Raw genomic sequence first — 19,248 nt, forward strand, 5'->3', positions numbered from 1 at the left:
TGTAAACAGTTCCATGAATGCTGCTATCTCCGAGACTTATAGTTCACAAAAAAATAACTCTTGCACGCCTTGCGTGCCTATGTTTTAATTAACAATACTGCAGGGGAACCCAACGACCGCTTTCTCTCGAATGCTTTTAAACGCTGTTTTAGGCTATCTGGAGTACTTTTAAAGCTCTGTGCAGTTGGCAGAAATCGTTTTCAAAATATGGAACAATTTGCTTGGTTTGTCTCATTTTTTAATTAACAATACTGCAGGGGAACCCAACGACCGCTTTCTCTCGAATGCTTTTAAACGCTGTTTTAGGCTATCTGGAGTACTTTTAAAGCTCTGTGCAGTTGGCAGAAATCGTTTTCAAAATATGGAACAATTTACTTGGTTTGTCTCATTTTTGAGTTATTTTTTTGTTAAAAAAATACCTCTTAGTCGGCGCGTCGGGTATGTTATGGACGGGTCAATGGGTGAGTGAGTGAGTGAGTGAGTGAGTGAGTGAGTGAGTGAGAGATGTATGTATGTCACACCAATCAGATTGGATCTACTATGAACAGCCAATCAAATTACGTGGTATGGTACGTGAGAAACACAAGGTATGTATAAACACAAGGACTTTGGTAATTGAAAAATAACGAGTGACGTGTATGTTGCCGGTTTGTGATTTTTAGTCCGGTTTGGAGGGGAGTGTGACAGTTACATACGTACATTGGGCTGTTTTAGAGTGCATAATTTTCAGTGTAATGGTGGCTAGTTATGAACGAGATGAGTCTTGAGTTTTGAAGCAGTTCATGAGTAGTAGGCAAATGGCACGAGATATTTTTATTTTTAATTACAAAGGGTAACTTGATACTTTTGTTTTTCACAAGGAGTTAATTCAATTAGAGGTCACGAATCGTCGCTTCTAGTTCTCAGGACATGTTTTAGAGGAGACGAGACTTTAGATTTGAAGCAGTTCTAACGTTTACAATAGTAAGTGCAGGTAACGATTGTTTTGTTCTTATTGCATGCAAATATGACGAGATATTTTTATTTTTTAGTTGCAATGGGTAATTTGACACTCTTGTTTTTCACAAGGTAGTAAATTCAATTAGAGCTGACGAATCGTCGCAACTTGTTCCCACGAGATGTTTGCTATTTTTAGCTACAAATGGTAACTCGACACTTCTGTTTTTCATATGGGAGTAAATTCAATTAGAGCTTACAAGTTATCGGCTATTGTTCCCAGGATATTAAACAAAAAAGAAGCTTTCCTTTCTAGAGTGTTTTTACGTCTCTGCAGTAGCAGTTTAATATTTTTATTTGATGGGCATTTTATGACATTCTTTTCCGTCCGATATTTTTAAAGGTAAAAAGTATGAAAACTGTTCAAATGTTCTTTGAAGACTGTGTGGCACCAAGTTAAAGTGCAATTTAATTAAATCAGACTTTCAACGTGTCAGAGAGGTTTTTTTCTCTTTCTTTAAATTTTCGGTGAAGTAGTGTTGTTGCGTTGTGTTGTGTAAAAAGAGTAAACTTACCACTCGTATAAGATGCGAAAAGTTCTCTTAACTTGAGTATTTTTGGGCAAAAATTCCTCTTGGGGGCCGGAAGGGCTCCCGAGGGGGTACTCCCAGAAAAATTGATTGGGGGTGTGCGGCCCGCTTCCCAAAACCCTTACCCTATTTATGACCAAAATCTGCGATATTCCTTACCCTATTTATGACCTGACCAAAAATTCGAAACCCTATTTACGACCTGACCCTCAAATCAAAACCCTGTTTCAGAACTGCGTTATAATTAGCTCCCTAGTTCAAACCAATGCTAAATTATCGTAAACATATAAATTTGTGAAGGGCTTTTGTTGATTTTCTTTTCGATAATGATGAAAAAGTGGCTTCTTCTTAAAGCATACCCATATCAAGGCTAGAGTGCAAAAACCGTACCCTATTTATGACCAAAATGGCCAAAATCAGCTAAAATCGATACCCTATTTATGACCAAAACGGCTGAAAAACCATACCCTTCGGGGCCGCACAGACCTATATGGCCCATATAGAGGAGTCTCTCACCCCCCCCCCCCCCCGGGGAGAAGGGCTACGTCATCGGTGAGTGAGGGAGTTATGCATGTGCGCGTGTCAGACCAATCACAGTGTGGGTTGTATCAAAACACGAATAAAATTACCTGTTAGAAAATAAGATGGTATCTACATTAATCTGGAGACGTGTCAGATTACTGTAGTCTGTTCAGTCAAACATTTTATGGCTTACTATTTAGTTATCTTACCATTACCGATGTAACATCGTATGTACATCATAAACTCCCAGTTTCTTTCTTGCTGTACATCGCAACCAAAAAAACTTGTCAAATCAACCAAATCATTACTGTAAACAGTTCCACGAATTCTCCTATCTCCGAGACTTATAGCTCACAAAAAAATAACTCTTGCACGCCTTGCGTGCCTATGTTTTAATTAACAATACTGCAGGGGCACCCAACGACCGCTTTCTCTCGAATGCTTTTAAACGCTGTTTTAGGCTATCTGGAGTACTTTTAAAGCTCTGTGCAGTTGGCAGAAATTGTTTTCAAAATATGGAACAATTTGCTTGGTTTGTCTCATTTTTTAATTAACAATACTGCAGGGGCACCCAACGACCGCTTTCTGTCGAATGCTTTTAAACGCTGTTTTAGGCTATCTGGAGTACTTTTAAAGCTCTGTGGGTTAATTTTAGGTTGCGCTAAAAAGTTTCATCGGTTCGGTTATTCTGGGGGAACTCGAGTATTCTCGAATTTATTAGGGCTTTTTTGTCCATTTCCCGAAAACCTTAGGTCTTTTCGCCTTTCCGAAAAATAATAGCTGACCTTTTTAAGGTACCCAAAACGACATTTTTAACATTCCGAAAACAGCAGACATTAAATTTCTCATATCGCGAAAGTTCGAGGTGACAATTCTCTAAAGAAAATCAGAGGGGATTAAAGGCCTTCCGAACAGATAATTTACCGAAACGATCCGTTGGGTGCCCCCGATACTGATGTTACAAGCCCTGACATGGAATACCTGGATTACAGAAAACTACTTACACCTACGCTTGAATAAGCGCTTTTTTTCAATAACCTTAAAACATACATACGTAAATACTTAATTCATTGCGCAGCTCCCTCTTGGGGAATCTTCCGCCATACGATAATATATATGCTGCGTGATGCTGCTGACTATGATATTACAAAATCACTTATTGTTTGAAGGAAATATCCGAAGTTTACTTTGCGGATCCTTTGGCAAAATTCGTTTTAAGTAACAACGCACAATTTACTTGGTTGGTTTCTACATCTTTTAATTAATACAAAAAATGCTGTTGTCACAAGCCTTACTGACATGCAATACTTAGATCGTAGAAATTTACTTGCAGCAACCCTGGAATAAGTTCTTTTTTTTCTTTTAATCAATGCAATAACCTTCACACTACAGCTAATTACGATGTTTGTGCGGTAGTAATATCAGCACTTCATCTCACAGTACAGCATGTTGCTGAATACGGCGCCCATTAGAAGACGATTTTTATAAACTAACGCAGATGTACAACCAGATAGTTCCTGTCCATCGTTCATGTACACCTCACGAACCTTGTAATCAGGGAAAGCTTCCCCGGATGGAGATGGCATTCCCAGTTGCACTGTAAGAACTTGAGAGGGACTGAGGTGACTGAGGTTTTGGGAATGCGCAGAGAACTCCAATACTCTCGGTAATGCTGCTACCCACAGATCCCCAGTCACAGCGTCAACATTGATGTTGTCAACAAGGGATCCAACTTTAATCAACTGTGAAAAGGCAATAACAAAAGGCTTAATGACTTTATCTCGCTAAAAATATTATAAAAACACAAGCTTTCGACTGCCCTTCAGTGCAACCTTTACTGGCAAAAAGGTTCGAATGTAATCATCATTACACCCGTCGAAGACTGCAATGTAGGGCAGTCAAAAGCTTGCGTTTTTATAACCAGTATTTTTAGCCGAGAACGTTCAGTTTAAATTTTACTATGATTCATTCTTGCTGCCTTTTCAAATAAAAGGCTTGCTGACTTTTCATTGCCAGGACATGACCGTAATCGACTTATCACGAAAAGTACTGAAGTTACTAGCGGTTCAAACGATCCAGCGAAACCAGCCACACCTGTGATAATAAATTTTCAACTCATATACCTCGGAGAAAAAAGAAACTTTCTCCTCGTGTGTTCAAAGAACTTCCTACCTAATACGATTTGTGGTTTGCACATGGTTAAAGTTTCGATTGTGTTCGCGCTGTAAGGATGAGGAAAGTCCCTAATTCCAGCTATGTATGGCTGCCTGCCTATTTTAGCAGCGCAATGCCATGATTGGCACAGCTCCGTGATTGACAGATCTGGGACATTAGATTTCAAACATTTAACAATTTAACAACCTGGGAGGCCTCCAACGTGTTGTCCTGAAGACGTCTAAAAATGGCGATACCATTTTCAAACAAAGCTGACGTAAAAACAAACCTGCAAGGAATCGAAACAAAACAAAACAAAAAAAAAAGAAAAGAAAGAAAGACAGTGAGCGTACACATGGGTTAAGAATATCTCTGCTCAATTTAGCAAGGCAGACAAAGCACATTCCGAACATAATGGCAGAAGACAACACAGTTATAATTCATGAACAGTTACCTTCAAATTATCAGTTCACCTTATTCATTATAAAAAGCAAGTGAAAATGAGCCTTCTATAATAGGAAAAATCAAAAATAACTTTATTTATACACGGTATTCCCATCAGTCTATTTATGATAATCAACTAGCTAGCTACCCATCTTCCTTACTACAATCAAAGAATAAAAATTCCAAAAAAATAGCTAAAAAATCAAAAAATGAAAACTGCTTTTCATGGAGGCCGTGTAGAATTTAATTTACTTGGCAACGTTTCGACTTAGTTCAGTCTTGAACTCGGTTAATGAAGTTACTTGACTTAGTTCTACAGATACGTTGTTCCACAACTGAGCTCCACTGTACGAAAAGCTTCTCTTCCGATAATCAATGCGAGGTTGTGGAAGAACAAATTTGTTTTCCGTTTATTACACTATGGACTGCGGTGGCCTAATGGGTACTCTGTCAGATACCTATAGTAAGGCGGTCTGGGCTTGGGCCCCAGCGGCAGCAAACTTTACCATCGCAATGTCCCTCTCCCAAGAGTATACTGATGGGTACCAGCCAACTGTTAGGGTGACCTGGCAAATCTCTGGTGGTGTTATGCGATGGAATGCACCCCATCCATCCACAGATATAGCAATACTCCTAGCCTCAGTCTTGCTACTATACGAGAAGCAGCAAAGGATACACTAGGCTCTAAAAGGGTCTTTACGTCCTTCACTCGAGGCACACAAACTCTTTTCCGTTGTTACCATCTTGACAGAAACTGATTTTTCTGTGGTTATTTCCAGAGTTTTAACAAAATGTCTTTCTCTAGATCTACAGCATATTGCAAGCAATTTGGGCTAGAATTGAGGGTCACAGTCCACGGGTTTTTGGTCAAAATTCTAACCGTCGGCTGCCAGCTTAAGAAAACCACGACGGCAACGGCAATGGCAACATTTCTAAGCAAAAAAGGTTTAATAAGAAGAACAATAGCTGTGCACGTGCGTTATAATTCTTTGTACATTTCTTTGCCGACCTCTAAACAACAACAGCGTCACGGGTGAAATTACCAAATTCTGCGTCGTCTGGAGAACTTTAACCACGACGGCTAATGTTTTAAATTTTTATTTAGAATTTGTCAATGTGCCCCAGATTCAGTTTCGTAAGAGCTTTGACAGTGACAAACAAAGTAAATGACTTTACGATACCTCGAGATTCTAGGTAAAATACAAACTCATTTTTTAGTCGACGTTGACCTTGGCGTCGTCGTCCTGGTTTCTTAAACTCCCTATTAGCTGGGATTTGAGATCAGAGGAATTCACTGATAGCTGAGAAAAGGGCTCTGAATTCCAGAATTCTTTGGGTTTTACAATTCATTAAATAACAACACAAGTATTTGCAACTGGAGAATGCTAACCTTTCGTCTTTATCCATGCTTATGCCATTGGGATGAACACCCCCTATCGCTTCGATGGCTTTAAATCCGTCGAAGAATACAATGTTACAGTGCAACCACTTGTTTAGTAAAAACTTGTGGAGGACGCAGAGCAGGGTGTTGTCAAAATGAAAAAAATTGTCGTTGGTGACATAGAAGCTATCCGGACCTGCGTGAGAAGGAGAATGAAGACAAAATAACCAGTCTAACCCATAGGGGGAGGTGGGGTGGGGAACGCTGGGTGAATGGTAGCTGGATCCCGTCAGTCATTCACTGTAAAAAGTGTCAGAACATAAAATAGTACTAACCTACTGCGTGTAAGTTGTTTGGACTCCAGATCAACGCGTCAACCACAGAACGACGATGAATCAGTGAATGCGTTTCTCGCTCGAAGTCGAATATTTCAATGGCTTGAGCGTCAGGTCGGTGATTCACCACAAACAGGGACACCGTACCCGAGGACGGATCCCGATACACACTGATCCCGTGCGGGTTAAATCCCGTGCGATTGAAGTTCTTTAGTGTTAATTCAACTGGATTTTCATTGGGTTTGTTTAAGTCAAATGTCATCAGTTTACTTTCCCATGTGTCAATCACTGGATCGTACCACGTAAGAACGTTGTAGCGAAGTCCCTGCGTGACAAAATATTGCAGTCTAGTGGCTGTGGTATTGGCGATTAGATTATACATATGCCGTCTTTGGCGAGAACTCTAACGCTATAAAATGGCAAACAGCAACACTAATCTTACTGCAGCGTCACACTACTTTTGTAGGAGTACAATAAAGGCTTCGTAGTCAGCGGTCGACATATTTGTAAACGCGTGGGAGCGAATTGAAAGTTCAAATTTTAATATTTGGCTCTAATCTTAAGCTCGCGTTTTGGTTAACGGTTTCGAGGCTCGCACGATGTAAACAATAGTTGAATGATCTGTGCTGATCATGACTCGCTACTTTCTCTATTGGATGGTTAATGGTGGGGTGGGAAATTTGACACTGGCTATATAAGCCGGCAAGGGGGATTGAACAACATCATGGTCTTTGTACACGTTGTCGATCAAAAACAATCCCTTCGAAAGGTTTGTTACTTTCGGGGGGGGGGGGCATTTGAACACTATTTTTGCCCAGGGGGATGGCAATTTGACAAACTGACAATTCAAAATGTCTAATGTTCGGGGCGTTGCCTGCAGGGGATGTTGAAATGTCGAATTGACTGATTCATCATAATCGGCAAGTCTAAAGGCTGGTTTTCACTAGAACATAAGCACAAGCACAAGCATGAGCATAAGCACAAGTGAAAACAGCCGCGGCATAAACATAAGCATAAGCGGAAACATAAGAAGAACGAACCCACTGCACTTATTTGCCTTGTGCAGTTTTCACTAGTGACGCGCTCGACATAAGCATAAGCATAAGCACAAGAAAAACGGAACTGTTCGTTTTTCTTGTGCTTATGCTTATGCTTATGTCGAGCGCGTCACTAGTGAAAACTGTACAAGACAAATAAGTGGGTTCGTTCTTCTTATGTTTCCGCTTATGCTTATGTTTATGTCGCGGCTGTTTTCACTTGTGCTTATGCCTATGCTTGTGTTTGTGCTTATGCTCTAGTGAAAACCAGCCTTAAATGTATAATAACACTTACAGAAGAGACAAACACTAGTCCATCAGGAAGAAGAGCGAGATCCTCTGAACCATTCACTGTAATGATAGTAACGAACAAATACTTTGTTATTACACTGTTCACAGCCTCTCTATTTATGCACGCGAAAGAAAAAGAGAGCGAAGCGAGCGCGAAGCACGCGGGTGTGGGGGATGGGATGTGCGAGCGTGATATTTAACGGTCCCCCCCCCCTCCTTACCCGGCCAAGTCGTTTTGCGCTGGCGTCCAGTTCTCTCGCGATTCTATGCGCGCGTTCAACGATCGAATAAAAATACGACAAACAGAGGGCTGTGAACAGTCTACTTTGTTATAAGAGAGTTTCACTGGACTATGCCTACATCTTCCACATTTGCCACACGAATGTGTTTTATTCTGATGGTCAACAGAGGGTCTACATGTTGTGTTTTGTCCTACTAGGGCATTCAGAATATAAAGGTCGCCTTTTTCTGAGCCACTGATTTTCTAAGAATATGGAGAATCGAAAGACTGCCACGCGAAATTGACGTTGATAAGCTTCTCACTTTAGTTAGGTTATCACTATTCTTTTATTTTATTTTTGTTTGTCTGATAATTTCGTAGGTCCACATCAGGTTTATAAGTTGCCTGTAATTTTAATCTGCAGTATCAAATCAGGTAGATATGTATGCTGTAAGCTCGTAGTCTTACGCAAAGAATACGAACGATACAAGTAATCTGGCGAATATAGTCAGTAACGCATAACGCAAGCCTTAATGGATAGGAGCATAGGCTAATCCTTAAACAAACAAATAAACAAATCATTGACCGTGAATGACCTTGCCTCTTACCATAAAGGGAGGGATGCTAATTTTATTATTTTTTTTATGACAGGAGCTGTCTGCGAAATGTTTTTGAGAGCATTTCATCATCTGCATAATGGACATACCGCAGAATCCCGGGGCGCATAAATGCGCGTTAGGCATGAATCGGCGCGTCCTGAGTAACACCCGAAGTGCGTAGCTCACGAGGCCAATCCATGCTACAAAATTCCTGCAATATTTGAGTGTTGATTGTCCTATATAGCATTACAAAAACCATCAATATTCGTCCGTGTTCTTGTCCCTGCATATCATGTACACTCAACTGTGACAAAAACCCACTCTGCTTGAAAATATTCAAAGCTAGTTTCCTTGAGGTATAACTTACCTTTTATTACTCTGCAAGGTCCGGGAGAGTGGTTTATAACGTGCTTGAAAAATCCGGCTAATATTCTGAATAATAAAGATAAACATGTGACCTATGGAAACGTTAATAAAACCCTTCGCAAGACAAATGGCAACTGAAAATGCTCTTTGGAAGGCAAAAGAACACTCGACTTACAGTGTTTTTAGGACTTGCGACGCTAGGATAGTAATGAGGAAAAACACGATAAATTCGCCAAGTCGACCCATGATGGAGCGCAGATTGATTCCAATCTAAAGTACGACAATAATATGACAGAAGAACGGCTAATGACGGGCCGCCCAAATTATTGGGAATGCGTGACCAAATTATCACAAAACCGCTGTACTGTGGACCTTTCTGCCTCTATGTTGCCAACCCCTATTAAACGGCCACCCTCGGTGAAAGGGATTGTGGCTGCTTAAAAGAGGTTGGCCGCTTAATAGAGGAAAAACCCCAGAAACGGTCCTCATCGGGACTTTGATTACTGGCCGCTAAATAGGGATGGCCGTTTAATAGGTGACCGCTAATAGGGGTTCGACTGTAGTTTGTATTTTGTTTAGACTACGTACGAGTAGTCTCTCTTTCGCTTAGTCCGTCGTGCGTGACGCGAAAGAAAACCGCGAGAAAAAATAGCCTGGCGAACTCGTGAGGCGAGAAGCACACGGAAGGAGGGACTACTGCCTAAGCCATCGAGTGATTTTTCGATCTCTTAACGCGTCTCGCCCCCAGGATTTCACGCGACCATTTTTTCCTCGCGAGTTATTTACGATTTCGCTCGACGGACTAAGCGAAAGAGGGACTACTCGTAGTCTATATTATGTTTGGCTGTTCTTCTACCGAGGTAGTGTTTTTCTCCCTGACAGGTTTATGATATGGATTCGTTGATCGGTCTTTCAGGCTGCATAAAGCTTTTATTATTACTAATAATTCCATCCACTCAAGGGTGGCCATTTTACGACATAAATTTGAAAACGGAATATGAATTAACTATTTTCGTAAGTAAATAATAATTTTAAGACTGACCGGTCGAGTTTCTTTCTCATAGGCTGGAACACTTTTGAGGGTGTCTTTCAGAGGTTTGCATTCATATGTATTTAGATTGAGGGCCACTGGTTTATCAGTTTTTACTGTCATGTGCTACCCTCGATAAATAAAGTTGTTATTTACTTACTTACTATATAGGACCTACAATAGAAAGTCACGTGTCATTTTTGAGGGTGTTTGGCAACCTGAAACTTTGGAGCGAAAGAACGATCTCCTTATCGCATAATTCATTTGTTGTCAACTGGCTGTTCACAAGGTTACGGAATACAAATTTAACTTCGTAGTATTTAATCTGATGTTATCATTTTGGTTTTATTTCTAACGGTATCTAATTTCCTTTCAGTTTTGATGTTTTTTGGTTTTTTCCTGAAGTTTCTATGACCCGGGGGGATTCCCATATAAATTGGACGGGCTGCTCGTCAGATATTTTGAAAAAATCCCCTAAGAAGTACCAAGATCCCGTTTTGTGGGTGTGGCTTGAATTTACCAAGGTACCAATTCTAGAGCAACACAGTATCTCCCCAGTAGTACGTATACGTAACATTCGAAGTTTTGTTTGACACTGACTCTACTAAACCGTTAAACAACGTTTATAGTTACTTATACAAAGACGTTTCGACCGAACAAAGTCGGTCTTCGTCGGTTTGAAAAAGCCAACTGAAATTACTGGCTATCTAACGGTTCACAGTTGTACGCGTGCTACGCCAGCGAAATTTATCGAGCGAACAGGCTGCGCGACAGAACAAATCATTGAGACATTGAATACTGCACAACTATACCAAAAGTGGAAGACATCATTGCGCAGCATCTCGACAATGAAGAAAAAAAAATATTCAAAGACCCTTCAAAGGGATGATAATTGCTACTTCAAACACACTAATATCCAATTAACGCCGACCTTAAAAATGGTTGTTGGTTTTATTTTTAGCAGGAATAAATTTTTGCTTTTTTTAATGTCAGGACCAAACAATATTGATAGGATAGGGACCTTTAAGATGTTCCTGTTGACTCGTGTGGTTACCGTGTATCGCAATCTAGCTATCTTTTATCATTTTTATCATTTTATCAGTCAACTTTATTGTTATCGTCATTGAACGATCCACAGTCCCACGTTTTGTTACCATTCCTAGAATTCACTGGGGATCATTTCGTCGTCTGCTGGCAGCCGGTTTTTTTCTTTAAGGGTCACTAGGACGAGTGTTTAGTCATCGCAAACGCAAAAGAGCAGTATGGTGGTGGCCGAGTAGGGAAGAGGGCGGGACAAGGGCGGTATGGCCGCGCCCATGTCTCGTCCCATTCCCCTTTAGCCATAACGTCTCGCCTCATAACCCCTACTGAATTTAGAGAGAAAAACAGACTGCCAGCAGTCTAATCATTTCGGGGTCGGGATCATTTCGGGGGCTGTACAGACGCGAGGAACACTGATTGGCTGATTTTTGACAACTCGCTCAGTCTGGCATCAGCGGGGTTTCTTGGGGGCGTCATTCAGAATTCTAAGCGATGCAGGCAGGCTCTTCTTCCCCTTCTCCTTTCATATGGGAGAATCTTGACCGAGGTCGTGAGTACAGACCGAACGCAGTGAGGTCTGTACACACGACCGAGGTCAAGATTCTCCCATACAGACCGACTTAGCTCGGTAATAAGATGTTTGTTATATGGCAAAGAAGAAAACTTTAATTCGTTTAATGTAACTGGTTTGCTGACATTTTGCTTGCAAACGGAGATGAGCTTAACTTAAACCTGCCGAAATTTGCTCGTCCTCTTTACTTTTTTTTTTTTGTCATCAGGCTTTTTGGCATTTCCATAAATGATTGAGAAGAAAATAAAAGAAAACGGTGAACATTTTTGTATTTGAGTTTGCTACTTTTTCAACGCGAAATGAAACCGGTCCAGATGCCGATCTAGATGGGAAAATCTAGACCGCGGTCAATATCGATTTCAGCCAATCAAATTCGTGAATTCGGTAGTTCCCAGTCCTTGTGAGACACAGCCATATAATAAATTTAAATACTGACTGATCGAGCGATTGAATTTATAAATTTGAGTTTCTTTCCCATAGGCTGGAACGTTTCTGAGGGTGTCTTGGAAGTCGTGTCATTTTTTGAAGGAAAGAACTGAAATTTTAGTCCCGTTACTCCAATCCCACAATCCCACTAGAGTGTGTCTGAAAACCTAAAACTTTGAAGCAAAGCCGATCTCCCCTATCAAGTAAATATTGTTGTCAACTGGTTGTTTACAAGGTTACCGAATACAAATTAACTTCGTAATATTTTATCCGGTTATCATTTTGGTTTTATTTCTAACGGTATCTAATTTCCTTTCAGTTTTGATGTGTTTGAGTCTCTTACTGAAGTGTCTATGCTCTTTGCCCCGCATCAGTTCTGCCGTCATCGTTTTGACTTTCAGCTGAAACTCGGATGTAATATTCGTGTACCACTGAATGGAAGAGGCACTGAAGAGACAAAACGAGCTTGAAATGTCACTAGAAAACAGAGAAGTCGGCGTCGTTGTCTTCGAAACAACAGTCTGCGTCGTCGTTGGTGTATTCGCCTTCTTGGGAAATGTCCTGCTGTGCTTTTCTCTGTACAAGACTCCAGGATTCCGTGCGCCTCAAAACTACTACATCATGTGCCTTGCAGTCACCGACATGTTGTTCGCAGTCTTGTGCATGCCATTCTTTGTTGGAACTCTTATTAAAGGCAAGTGGATTTTTGGTGATACTTTCTGTCAGGTTCAGGGAAGCTTCATATTTATTCTTGTCAACGCTTCGTTGTTCACCATGGCCCTCATCGCCGTCAACCGATTTTTCAAGATGACTAAAGCTGGGAAACTTTATCGCAGGATTTACAGCAAAAGAAACATTTCACTGTCAATCCTGTTGGCCTGGACGGTTTCATTCACGTTTGTGGGGGCCGTGTTTTCGTTTGGAAGTCAAGTGTTTCGCTTTCATCCCGGAAAATTTCTTTGCTTTCTGGACATGACTCATAGTCAAGGCGTGCGTTGGTTTAGCATAGCTGCCTATGTCATGGTTAGTGCTGTCGTTTTTCCAGTTATGATAATCTGCTACGTTCAAGTCTACCGGAAAGTTAGAGCGCATTTTGCTGAAATCGCAATCTCCGGTCATGTTCGCCAAGCTTCAAGATCCTTCGTCAATGAAACAAAGATAACGAAGATGTTGTTCGTCACTCTCGTTGCGTTCCTCGTCTGTTGGACCCCGGCGATCATCACGGATGTTTTTGAAGCTTTCTATGGCCAATATTCCCTTCCAAGGCAAGTGTACTTCTGGCAGATCATAATGTTTGCGAGCAGTAGCGCTGTTAATCCAATCATTTATGGTTTTATGCGACAAGAGCTGAGAATGGCGTACAAAGACGTTTTGACTTGTAAACGCTGACTAAGAAGTCTCCTATGGCAATGAGCCGAACTATTAAAATCTTTAAAACTTACATAGGGCTGAAACGGACTAAAGATATCATCTTATTTGAGCATTATACGTCAATGCGTTCTGATAATGAAATAATCGCTTCTTTCTGACAAATATATGTTGACCACTAAGAGTTCACGGTAGGGAGGCCGTGGCTCGGATCAATTTTCACCAATAGGAAGGAGGTTGTGGTGTGGAGGAAGGGTTCTGGGAGCGCAAGGCAAGGTAAAAGTAATGCGAAGTCAAGTTAGAAAACGTCGCATGGGGCCAGAGTCTTACAGACGTGGGATTCTGTGGCATACGGTGGGTTAACATAGTTCTACTTTACCCTGTTAGGATGCTGTACTCAGCCATAGCATTTAATTAATCGATCTTAGTGAAGAGAAGGTCCCAAACACATCGAAATAACCACCCACTTTATGTTTCGCGTTGTTTGACCGACGCAAATTTCACATTTTCAAAACATGCTACGAATGTAGCTCAGGGACGTCACCGTTAGACGCTACCTGGTAACGAGCCGAGGTAACCTGGTAACGAGCCGAGGTAACCTGGTAACGAGCAGAGGAGCCTTTGATACAAAACATCGTCGATGGAGTGAAGCCCTACCCACCCACCCACGTGCACTTTCCTAACGTGAGTCCCCTACTACAGAAATGATAACAAAGAGGTAACCTGGTAACGAGTCGAGGAGCCTTTGATACAAAACATCGTCGATGGAGTGAAGCCCTACCCACCCCCCACGTGCACTTTCCTGACGTGAGTCCCCTACTACAGAAATGATAACAAAGAGGTAACCTGGTAACGAGCCGAGGAGCCTTTGATACAAAACATCGTCGATGGAGTGAAGCCCTACCCACCCACCCACGTGCACTTTCCTAACGTGAGTCCCCTACTACTGAAATGATAACAAAGAGGTAACCTGGTAACGAGTCGAGGAGCCTTTGATACAAAACATCATAGATCGAGTGAAGCCCCACCCACCCACCCATCCACGTGCACTTTCCTAACGTGAGTCCCCTAGAACAGAAATGATTACAAAGCGAAGGTATTACGGCATTGGTTTTATTATTTATTTCAGTCTCACTCGTTTGACGCACTTAAAGTATTGCTTATTTTGTTTAATTACCAGTCATATCATTTTACTATTAAACATAGGGTAGTACCAACTTGCAAGTCTTTCTACTATTTATACTAGAGGTAACGACCACATGGGATACCGTGCTGATCCGCTTTATACTTAGCTACAAAAAATGTTGTGTTTGGGTAAGTGATAATTGAACCTTTCACTGCCAGAACACCCGGTTCAAAATTTATCCTCAAAAACTTAAATTCTATTTTGCAAAATACTCAACACTTAGTACAACATGGAGTGGTTCTCAATTGTGTGCCATAAAACCAAAAAACCCGTTCTAACCAATCAAGACACAGGCAATTCAGTGAACCAATCAAAACTCGACGCCAATACATGTTGCTTACGCGAAGCGCGGGAAATTCACCTGTCACTCCCGCTCAGTTCTTTGAATGGTCACACACTATGTTTTCATCCTTTCAACTCAAAACCACATTAATTAGTAATTCATAAGGCGGTGTTCAATGGAGTGTCGTAAAACCTAAACCAAACCAATCACCTACCAATGAGACTACTCAGCCAATCTCAAGTCATAGGAAAACCAAAACAAAAACCAAAGCAATTGCCTGATTACTTTCGACACTCAATTGAAAACTGCTCTGTTCACGTCAGGTTTAGTTCTAGTAGTGAAAGGTTGAAAGTTAATTACGTTATCTACAATAAGGTATCCCATATAGCGTTGACCTTTTCATTAACCCTACATGTGAGTACAGTACATTGTACATCTGTATACTTCATACCAGTGTAACAAGTTATTGATGGATAAGGATTGTGGCCTCGTCTCTTCGCAACCAACATCGTTCCAGCGCCCTCTCTTCCTCGGGACAGAGAGAAGACTCTGAGAACGAGGCTGTTTTACAGTCATTTGTGTTACGACCCAAAACACGGTTGAAAGAGAGAACAGTTCATATAAACACATCGTTCTAAATCGTTCAGTTATACGCAAAAAGCTATGTCTGCACCCTATGTTCTCAGCGCTTTACACGAACTCCATGTCGTAAAATGCAAAAAGCGCCAAAGTAGAGGAAGCTACAACTAAAATTTCTACCTAAACTCCAAGGCGTGTCGCATTCTAAACAGCGTTATTTTCTTGACAAAACAGAACGAGTTAGAATTGTTACGAAGTTTGAGTAAGCCGTTGGTTTGCAAAATTGTTCCCTTAAAAGTCACAAGCCTAATCATGTTTGAGTGACGCTGTCTAATGCTAAGCAACGTTGGAAACTGTTTTTCATTACCGACGTTTACTGACCTGAGAGCTCCTCTAAGAAATCACAAGCGACAACTTACTTCTACGTGTGATACATCTGATTAGTTGGTGTAATCCGAGGAAATGAATCTAATTAGTCACTGAGTGGATCTCATTTTAAAAGTCCATAACAGAAACGACCAAAGACCAGCTTATAAACAACACCAGGCACAGCCCGGTGTTTTCAACTTCTCCAGGCATTTTATAATGGGATCGACACTATCTATATATGAAATGCAATCAACAGCAAAAGTTCAAAACTCAAGATGCGTTATACTCAGGCCCCGTCAGCACTGCACCGCAGGAATTTGAAAACCGAGGTTTCACTCTGAAAACACATCATGTTTTCCGTCCACGCGGGAGGAATTTAAAAAACGCAACAATCACCGGTTATTTTGGAATTGAGCTTGAGGAAAACTCGTTCAGGGAAATCACATGACCATCGTGACGCCTTCGTTTTCGTAAAAATGGCTTCCGTCCACACGAAAACGAAAAGTCGGGTTTTCAAATTCCTCCGGTTTGAAGAGCGTTTTCGTAAAGCTCCGTTTTCGTGACGGATTAGTGTGGACGGTAGGCCTGACCGAAGAAATAAAGCTGCGTTTTCACATTTCTCCGGGGTAGTGTGGATGGGACCTTATTAAGACGTAATAAGGGAACGACATTTCTGTTACTCAGTGATGGATCGGGCTACGTGCAGATACGAATCGTCTGCACGAAGGATAATTTCGGGTTGGTTGCAAAAGATGAAGGCAAAACCTGAAGTATCATCAGAAGCAGAATTAAGAAAATAATAATAATAACATCACAACTTTGATTACTGAATCAAAGCAAATTCATTTGCGGACAATAAAAAAAAGCTAAATTAAAAGGCCACTCCTTTGCTCGAATATTTGTTCGAATTAGTGCTATTACTTAGTCCTTGATTAAGACCTGTGATTTAGGGTCAAATAATATAAGAAACCTAAGTACTAATTGTCCCTAGTCAACCAAAAGAATCAAGAAACTAATTATAAGTCAAAGCTTTACCATGACACATCCTTGAACTCCACTGTACACTAGCCTGTATAGCTGGTGGGATTTCCTGCGGGATTTCCTGCGAGGAGTTGCTTTCGGAATCGCAAGAGAAAATTGACTATTCCAATTTTCCCTTGCAACTTCATTGTTCTTGTTAGAGGTTCTACTGTCAAGACAATGCACTCACGCGAAAATTCCGCCGGCTATGCAGGTTAATAGGGTATACCCAGGGAAAACTCTGTTGGTTTCTTTTTCATTCACTGGCCTGTGTATACGAACATCTGCTTCTCAGTGCCTTTGAAAGCAGTTATTTGAGCGATCATGTCCCGCTTCTACTGAAGCATAACACGACGATCCAGTAGCCTTTTTCACGTTTAGATTTTCTCATTTGCATTAGAATGTATCCAACTTGGATGCGAGGCAATTTCGGGCTGAAAATACAAAATAGCACGAAATTGCCTCATATACATGTTAGATTATATTGTAATGCAAATGAGAAAATTTAACCGTGAAAAGAGCTACTAGAAACTACCTGGGAGTGAAGACGGAATGCCAGGTAACTTGTCAACCTAGTTTCCAGGGTCTTTTCTTTCACCCTGTGCCATCACGAAGGCTGACTCTGGGAACAAGGTTGAGTGCATGAATACGAAAGTCCAAACTTCAGTTACAAAACTTTTTTTTCTTAGAAAATAGCTCAGCTACTGGGAATCTCACAGATTTAGATACAAGATTTGTTACAGACCAGCCTACACTTTCACCATCATGCAAGGCTTTAGGTTTAGAATCTAACCTGAAAAATAACAAATTTGACAACATTGTTAGAACACGTTATTGCCAGAAAATGATCGTTGGCCAGGTCTTTAGGTAGACTGCGTACATGGTAAGCAATGGGCCCAACAACATCATGTATATAAATTCAACTCCTGGTGATTGCACATAACTAGGTTTACCTGACTGCCAGGAATGGGTCCAAATGGGTCTGGTGGGTGTGCAGGTCTCTGCGGTTGAAACGGCTGAGAAGGAAATGCAGAAGCCTGTTGTGGGAACATTCCTTGTTGGCCAGGCTGAAAAACATGATTGTGCTTTGTCAAAAGCATAGGCAAGGTTCTATTTGGCCTAGAGAGTGAGTCTCCTTAGGGACCCAATATGAGAAGTCAAGAACAAGACATGAGGCACGCACATGTATACATGTAGATCAACACTGGAACACCCAACCCTACAGTAGGTTGGAAAGGTAACAATAATATATCACATGTACATTAATGAAGTGTGACTCTTTTGTGATGTACAATTAATTGTCTTCAAATCAGAAATACTTCCAGGGGTAGAGTAAACACCAGAGGTTATAATAAAACAGCCCAAAACAGGCTTATTGACCTTGCTTGGCTACATACCATGAAAGGCTGTCCCACTGGAGTTGGTTGTGCAAAGGGCGGTCTGAACCCTGTTGACTGCTGCATGGGAGGCTGACTTGTCGCACTCCAACCCGTTTGAGGTAACGACGTTCTTGACGTGGGTGGTGCCTGCCAGTTTGGTCCCCCTGTCTTGCTCTGTGGTACTGGTGCAGTCCACTGGTGTTGTGATTTGCCAGATGGACCCATGATGTTTCCATTAAAAGATAATGAGTCTACAAATCACAACGAAAATGTAAAATTAATACAACATGCATAGAAATGTCCTTATCATTCATTTCCTAACATAGCAGTGCCAGCTTGGAAGGGCATACAGATACCTATCTGATGACAACAAAATTGGTGACTACATGGATCAGTGATATTATACAATTTACATAAAAAACCTCCATATTACTTTGAGAGAATCAGATGCAAGTGGAAGCCATTTGATTTTAAAACCTTATGTGACACCTTTACATTTGTGAAACAATGGAGAACTATCGGATTCATTAAAATCTGTTTGAAACAGTGCAAAAGTGAAGCCTCCTACAATACACATGAAGCCTGCTCACCTAAAGATTTTGCAACTCTCTCTAGGCTTGCATGCAAACCTCCTGGTTGATCTCCACTGATGCTGCTGTCAGATGGTGCTTTCGAAGCCCCTGTGCTGGACACAGTCGGAACCAACATGTCTCCCATGGCTGGAGTATTGTCAACAGTAGTCTGCTGACTGCCAAACACAGCAGCAAAATCATCATGTACTTGGCTGTCAAATGGGTTTGTAGAGCTGCTGCTGGTGCTAAAACCTGTAGAAACTGACAAAGAATTAATGGTTCGTTCTTGAGCATTCTTCTAACAAAAGTACAGTCAAATCTGCTTGCTTCAAGATACAAAGTCCCCCCTGATGAGCATAGTGACCTATAAGCATCCACCCAGCCACACACATATCTATGGTTTTATAAAATTCAAAGGATGCAGATGCAGATGCAGATGCAGATGCGAATTGTAGGACAGGGCCATCATGAAGTTTTGAGTCACCTGTTGCCTGTCAACTGTAATTGGTGAATTGCATCAACAACAGGCAAGTTCACCTAAAACATCAA

General features: G+C 41.2%; 3 protein-coding genes across 6 annotated transcripts in view; 1 reads left to right on the forward strand and 2 right to left on the reverse strand.

The window, feature by feature from the left end:
- Positions 1-2,585: 2,585 nt before the first annotated feature.
- On the reverse strand, positions 2,586-9,924 carry LOC145480587 (serum paraoxonase/arylesterase 1-like). 3 transcript variants are annotated; one of them, XM_081458855.1, is made up of 7 exons: positions 9,051-9,924; positions 8,877-8,941; positions 7,695-7,750; positions 6,363-6,687; positions 6,037-6,223; positions 4,410-4,491; positions 2,586-3,790 (listed from the first exon to the last, which is right to left on the reverse strand). In XM_081458855.1, the coding sequence occupies exons 1-7, from the start codon at positions 9,119-9,121 to the stop codon at positions 3,470-3,472; spliced, it is 1,107 nt and encodes a 368-aa protein (XP_081314981.1). In that variant the 5' UTR covers positions 9,122-9,924; the 3' UTR covers positions 2,586-3,469. The 3 variants fall into 3 exon arrangements, with proteins under 3 accessions (XP_081314981.1, XP_081314983.1, XP_081314982.1); XM_081458857.1 differs by lacking the exons at positions 2,586-3,790; positions 4,410-4,491 and adding an exon at positions 4,555-5,294; XM_081458856.1 differs by lacking the exons at positions 2,586-3,790; positions 4,410-4,491 and adding an exon at positions 4,555-5,297.
- Positions 9,925-10,957: 1,033 nt separating this feature from the next.
- On the forward strand, positions 10,958-14,312 carry LOC145482951 (allatostatin-A receptor-like). The gene is made up of 2 exons (XM_081461582.1): positions 10,958-11,493; positions 11,541-14,312. The coding sequence occupies exon 2, from the start codon at positions 12,379-12,381 to the stop codon at positions 13,330-13,332; it is 954 nt and encodes a 317-aa protein (XP_081317708.1). The 5' UTR covers positions 10,958-11,493; positions 11,541-12,378; the 3' UTR covers positions 13,333-14,312.
- Positions 14,313-14,410: 98 nt separating this feature from the next.
- Positions 14,411-19,248, reverse strand: part of LOC145480582 (phosphatidylinositol-binding clathrin assembly protein LAP-like) — a 19,713-nt gene continuing 14,875 nt past the window's right edge. The window contains exons 13-16 of one of the 2 annotated variants that reach the window (XM_081458848.1): positions 18,718-18,960; positions 18,146-18,378; positions 17,702-17,815; positions 14,411-17,541 (exon numbers count right to left, since the gene is read on the reverse strand). In XM_081458848.1, coding sequence (XP_081314974.1) covers positions 17,530-17,541; positions 17,702-17,815; positions 18,146-18,378; positions 18,718-18,960 — 602 coding nt within the window. In that variant the 3' untranslated portion in view covers positions 14,411-17,529. The remainder of the gene's footprint in view (positions 17,542-17,701; positions 17,816-18,145; positions 18,379-18,717; positions 18,961-19,248) is intronic. The other variant, XM_081458849.1, reaches the window with a different exon arrangement.

Source organism: Orbicella franksi, chromosome 3, assembly GCF_964199315.1.
Source record: "Orbicella franksi chromosome 3, jaOrbFran1.1, whole genome shotgun sequence".
In the NCBI taxonomy this organism is placed as follows: domain Eukaryota; kingdom Metazoa; phylum Cnidaria; class Anthozoa; order Scleractinia; family Merulinidae; genus Orbicella; species Orbicella franksi.

Coding starts and splice junctions, on each gene's coding strand:
- LOC145480587 (XM_081458855.1), bottom strand. CDS start 9,121: ATGGGTCGACTTGGCGAATTTATCGTGTTTTTCCTCATTACTATCCTA. Junction 7,751..8,876: donor ACCTTGCAGAGTAATAAAAG/GTAAGTTATACC, acceptor CTATCATTACAG/TGAATGGTTCAGAGGATCTC. Junction 4,492..6,036: donor AGCATGGATAAAGACGAAAG/GTTAGCATTCTC, acceptor GATTCCTTGCAG/GTTTGTTTTTACGTCAGCTT.
- LOC145482951 (XM_081461582.1), top strand. CDS start 12,379: ATGGAAGAGGCACTGAAGAGACAAAACGAGCTTGAAATGTCACTAGAA.